Source organism: Myotis davidii, unplaced genomic scaffold (genome assembly GCF_000327345.1).
Source record: "Myotis davidii unplaced genomic scaffold, ASM32734v1 scaffold116, whole genome shotgun sequence".
NCBI lineage: Eukaryota > Metazoa > Chordata > Mammalia > Chiroptera > Vespertilionidae > Myotis > Myotis davidii.
This window is the reverse complement of record NW_006290632.1, coordinates 2590719-2596315: the sequence shown is the minus strand read 5'-3', so window position 1 is coordinate 2596315 and position 5597 is coordinate 2590719. Positions and strand designations below refer to the sequence as shown.

The following is a 5597-nucleotide window of genomic DNA, read 5'->3' as shown; positions in this document are numbered from 1 at the left end:
GTCTCTGTGCCATCTCATCTGCTGGCTGTTTCTTCCTCCCTTGGCTTCTCCTATACATCCCTCCTCTTTGCTATCAAATCTCAGCTCCTTCTGAGTGCCCTTCAATGGCTCCCTTTAGCCTCCCATTCCCTAAATGTCAGAGTCCTGGGTTTATCTGCACTCTGTCCTTCTCACTCTGCATGCTTTCCCTGGGTGGCCTCATCAGCAATCAGGCCTTCAATTACCAGTGGCTTACTGAAAATTCACATGTCGTTAGCTCCTCTTTATACTTCTCTTCTAAATTCTAGATCCATATCATAGGCCCAACTGCCTCCTAGACACCTCCACTTAAATGTCCCTCAGGTACTGTGCCGCATCCAGCATGGGCAGGTTCGGTGAGCCTGAGGAGGGCGGTGAAGGATTAAAGAAGACAGACAAGAGAATACAGCTGGGGCTCTGTGGGACGCTGCTTCTCTAATAGAGAGACAGCACCACAGTCTGCAAGCTGAGTATTTTCTAGTCAGAGCCCACAAAGCAAAACAAGGGTAGTGGTCAACATGTTTACAATGTTCTTGTGAGTTTCACCTTGTTTTGGCAGCACTTGCTGCACCTCCCACAGCCCATTAGCTACCTGGAAGGAACTAGGGAGGACTATCAGGTCAAGCTTAATTATACTAAGAGGGCTCTGCCCTCAAAGCTGGGACTTGTTTGTGGCCCTGCCACAGGTTTCAGTCTGAGGCTTAACTCTATAGCTGCTCCCTATATCTTGCCCACCTCTTTTTTGTTTTTAAGCTACTACAATAAACATAAAAGTAAAACTTGAACATCAAGAATAAAACTCTGACTATTAAAACAATAACAAAACAATGCCAATGCAAAAACCAAACTACAGACATGTTAACATCAAGAACAAAACTTTGGCTATTGAAACAATAACAAAACAATGCCAATGCAACACAGCAACGAGAGAGAAATCAAACCACAGACATGTTAACATTTTTAGCTACAAAATAAAAGTTTCTTTTGCTGCTGGTGTATATTTACTCAGAGTCCTTGGACGTGGCTGTGCATGACTTTGCAGAAGACTGGCAGCTAACCAATGCTAGCATAGCCAGAAACATGGTTGAGGGAGTAGCTTCCACTTCTTGCTTTTCTCCCATCTGCTGGGCTTCAGTTGTTAAGTTCTCCACTGACCCCATGTTGGCACCTTGGCCCCTCGCATAGTCTTCATTTTCTTCTTCTGCATCGCTGTCATCGGGGCAACTCTCCGTCTTTTGAATGAAGGGACAAGGAGCTTCTCTGGGTCCATTGTGGTGATGCATGTAAAGCTCTGGCACCTTGGGCTGCTCTGCCACCCAAAGTGGCTGCACTGCTCCTTCTGGAAAGACACAAAACACAACCTCTTCCCCACGTCATTACTGGATCTGGTAAAACTCTTGTCTGGTTTGTGCATCCTTCCACCGGGCTAACTTGGCGGAGGCTATTGCACTGGAGGTCCAAAGCCTTTCGGCCACTGAACTACTCTCTGCATCGTAATCCAAAAAATTTAACACCTAACATCCTTCTCCCCCTTTTTGTTTTTGTAATTGCTTTTTAAGAGTAGGATTGGCTCTTTCCGCTATTGCCTGACCTTGAATTTGTGCTATTTTTGTTTCTGGTAAAACCTGATTTAAGTATTCATTGTTTGTGCCATTACTTTAATTTCTCTAGTATAGTCCTGATCTATCACCCCGGGGAGAACTTGAAACCCTTTCAATGTTAAACTGCTTCTCCCTAAAATTAGTCCCATCATGCCTGTGGGAAAGGACCATACACTCCTGTGGCAATGGCCTGAGGCCCCATCTCCGGGGTTAGTACATATCGGGAGGTGGGGCAGAGGTCCAATCCTATGCTTCCCTGGGTGGCACGGTAAAGGTTTCGAATGGCTGGAAAGGCTGTTTTGGGACTGAGCTGGCTGGAAAGGCTGCAGTGGGGTCAAGGATAAGGCCCCCACTGTTTGGTGGGGCTGGGCTGGCCTCGCTTGAAGTTTCCTTGCCGAGGGGGCATTGGATTATCATCAACATTAGTTTTGAAGCGTCATTTATTTGCCCAATGCTTTCCTCTCCTGCATCTTGGGCATGGTCCAGGCTGCTTGTTTCCACTCCCTGTAGCCTACATTTCTAGCATTACCGTCTTTAGCAAAATGCCCTAGTTTACCACAGTTAAAACATTTCCCTGTCTTTTTCTGCTGATCAGTGAGTAACATCTCTTTTAATGCAGCAGCTAATACCACTCCTTGAATGTAGGCTGGTCCAATGTCAGTACAAACACGGATAAAATACTTCCATAGTAAGTAATCTCCAGATGAGAGACAAGCCTTTGCGACAGTATTAAGCCTCTGGTAACCTTCCACTCTCTGTCTTAGTTCCCCTGCCGCAGTCGTTCATTCCCTTTCGGGAGTGGGCTCTAGGCAGTCCCGAATCAGGGACCACAGACTGAAAGTAGAGAGAGGAATTTTCCCTGGACCTTCAACTATATAATGATCTTTAAGTTGCTTTTCTACCTACTCCCATGTCTCTTCATTTACCTTTCCTTTTCTCAGGAAACTATTGGCAAGTTTTATTTACAAAATCCAACAAATCGAGAAACTATTGATATTTCACAGAACAGCCCTGTGTTTGGAGTATAGCCTTAAGCATAGATACATATAAGTTCTTTTCCTGTGATCCTGAATTTCCCATGTTTTACACCTAGCTATTACTAAACTGTGCTCCTTACCTTACATTTTGCTTTCTGCACCTGCTTCACTGCAGTGTCCTTTCACCTTGCAATTGTAGTTCCCCCATACGCATGCCCTACGTTGGAGGCCACATGTGCCGTGTCCAGCACGCGTGAGCCTGAGGAGAGGCGGTGAAGGATTAAAGAAGACAGACAAGAGAATACAGCTGGGGCTCGGTGGGACGCTGTTTCTCTGATGGAGAGACAGTGCCACGGCCTGCAAGCCGAGTCTTTATTTTATAGTCAGAGCACACAAAGCAAAACAAGGTAGTGGTCAACATGTTTACAATGTTCTTTTGAGTTTCACCTTGTTTTGGCAGCACAGCCCAATAGCTACCTAGGAAGGAGCAAGGGAGGACTATAAGGTCAAGCTTAATTATGCTAAGAGGCTCTGCCCTCCAAGCTGGGACTTGTTTGTGGCCCTGCCACAGGTCAGTGCGAGGCTTAACCCTATAGCTGCTCCCTACAAGGTACCTCAGACTCAGCCTTGTCCTGACAGAATTCATATCTTTTCAGCCAAACTTCTTCCCCTGGATTCTTTGCGAATATTTTCACCATTCAAGATCTCAGCCTCTTTGCCCCATTTCTAGTCAGTTGTCAACTCTAGCAAGATGGGTTTTGTTCACTAGAATCCCAGGGCAGCATAGGGATGCAGGTTGGCTCAGCAGGGCTGCTGTGGACTGGGGGGCTTTGTACAGTAGGGAGGACTGTGTGCTAGGAATGGGCACACAGTGAGGGCAGGGTAGTTATGGTGATACTTCCAATCTTGGGTAAAGTTAACTGAGTATCACCAAGTGCTGAGGTACTTGGAGTTCTTGAATCTAAAGGAACAGAGCTTGTGCTCGCTTTGGCAGCACATATATTAAAATTGGAACGATACAGAGAAGATTAGCATGGTCCCTGCGCAAGGATGACACATAAATTCGTGAAGCGTTCCATATTAAAAAAAAAAAAATAAAGGAACAGAGCTTGCCTGTGTCTGAATAGATCCGAATAGGGATAGCTCAATGAGGAACAGGGGTAGAGAGAAGCCCAACACAGTAAGATTCAGGTGTGGGAGGGCCAAGTGTAGTTGGATCTCTTAAAGGTAAGAAGGACCTAGTGAGTGTGGATTATACATGTCCCATTTACAGGTTCTGCCTCTTTAATGTCTCCTATGGGATCCTCTTTTCCTCAAAGCCTCTAGGCTACTACTGCCTAACCTCGAGTCTTGTCCTAAAGCAAATCCTAATTAAGCCGTTGGCTCTTTTAACTATTGGACATCAAGTTAAAAACTCTTTAGCTCCTCACACTAGGTCCTTCAGGATATGGTCCCTGTTTACTATCCAGCCCCATTTCTTGCTACTGCTGCACATTCTTTTTGCTTCAGCCATAAATGAGGAAGTTCTTCCAGTCCTTTAAATACAGCAGGCCTTTATGCGCAGGACTTGAAATATCTGTCTCCCCCTCTCCTCCCCAATCCCATTCATTCTGTCATTCCTACTTTTCCTTCAATATTCAGTTTAAGCACCATTTTCCAGAAATCTTTTGCAAATCCCAATCTGATTTTTTCTGGACTATTGTGGCATCCTGCATATAACATAAAAACACCCTTTACCACACTTCACTATAATTAGATAACTTGCCTCTCTTTCCCAGTAGACCAAATACTTTATGAAGGCAGATCTTAGTCTATCTGGCTTTCCAACCCATTTTTTTTTAATCCTCATCCGAGGATATTTTTCCATTGATTTTTTAGAAAGAGTGGAAAAGAGAGGGAAAGACAGAGAGAAACATCCATGTGAGAGAAACAGATGTGAGAGAAACACATCGATTGGTTGCCTCCTGCACAGGCCCTAACCAGGGCCCGGACCAGGGAGGAGCCTGCAACCAAGGTACGTGCCCTTGACCAGAATTGAACTCAGGACCCTGAGATCCGCAGGCCAAGTCTCTATACACTGAGCCAGACCGGCTAGGGCTCAACCCATTATTTAGCAATGTATAATGTACAGTGCTTGATATTTTTAAATGAATAAATAAAACATTATCAACTATGGTAGTTTTAAAGTTTAGGCTATCTAACCTAGAACCTTTTAACATTTAAACAGCAGGCCATTTAGTTATGTCATTTCACATGCTAATCATGCATCTCATTCCTGAAGTTGAGTGCAATGTTGCTGGCCTATTTGCCAGTGGGAAAATCTGAACACTCAAAAATGCATCTCCAGGCATGATCAGCCCACAGGCAGATAGGTAGCCTGTCATCTGCAGAACCCGCCAGACCAGCATTCTTCTCCAGACCTGACCTACATGATACCTATAGCCACTAGGAGAGGTGGGCACATTGACATATTTATGATAATTTATTTTGTCTTTAGGTTAGGGACTGCATTGGTATGTTGGTGTATGTGGTTGTGTTTTTGTGTATTCGCGCATGAGCTTGAGCGCGCATGCCGAGGTGGGCGCAGGAGAGGAAGGAGGCAAAGTGTGCATCACTTCAGAGATGCCTTTCCTGACCTTCTTGACTAGGTGACATTCGCCTCCCCACCCTCATCGAGCACCTATTCCTCTCCCTCTGCAATCCCAGCTTTACTTGCATTTGTGTCATTAGTACCTGCCATAGGAACCTGCCTAATGCGTTCCAGTTCACCCTGTAATTCCCCTCCCAGTAGGATGCCTGAGGCATCGCAGATATTCCACAAATACTTTCTAGGTCTAGAGAGCGTTTTTTTTGGGGGCAGGACTGGGTGGACCCCAACCTGCACTCACGCCCCGCCTACCAACTGCTCGCCGATTGCGGGGCGGGGCAGGGCGCAAGTGCGCTCTTGCGGGGACAGTCCTCCGGCTAGCGAGGGCGCGGCCGGGGAAGGGGAAGTGGGGAG

General features: G+C 45.9%; 1 protein-coding gene across 1 annotated transcript in view; it reads left to right on the top strand.

Annotated features, from left to right (window-relative positions):
* Window positions 1–5149: 5149 nt before the first annotated feature.
* Window positions 5150–5597, top strand: part of SPTSSA (serine palmitoyltransferase small subunit A) — a 20338-nt gene continuing 19890 nt past the window's right edge. Inside the window, exon 1 of the mRNA XM_006763658.2 lies at window positions 5150–5173. Within this exon, the coding sequence (XP_006763721.1) occupies window positions 5150–5173 (24 nt within the window). The remainder of the gene's footprint in view (window positions 5174–5597) is intronic.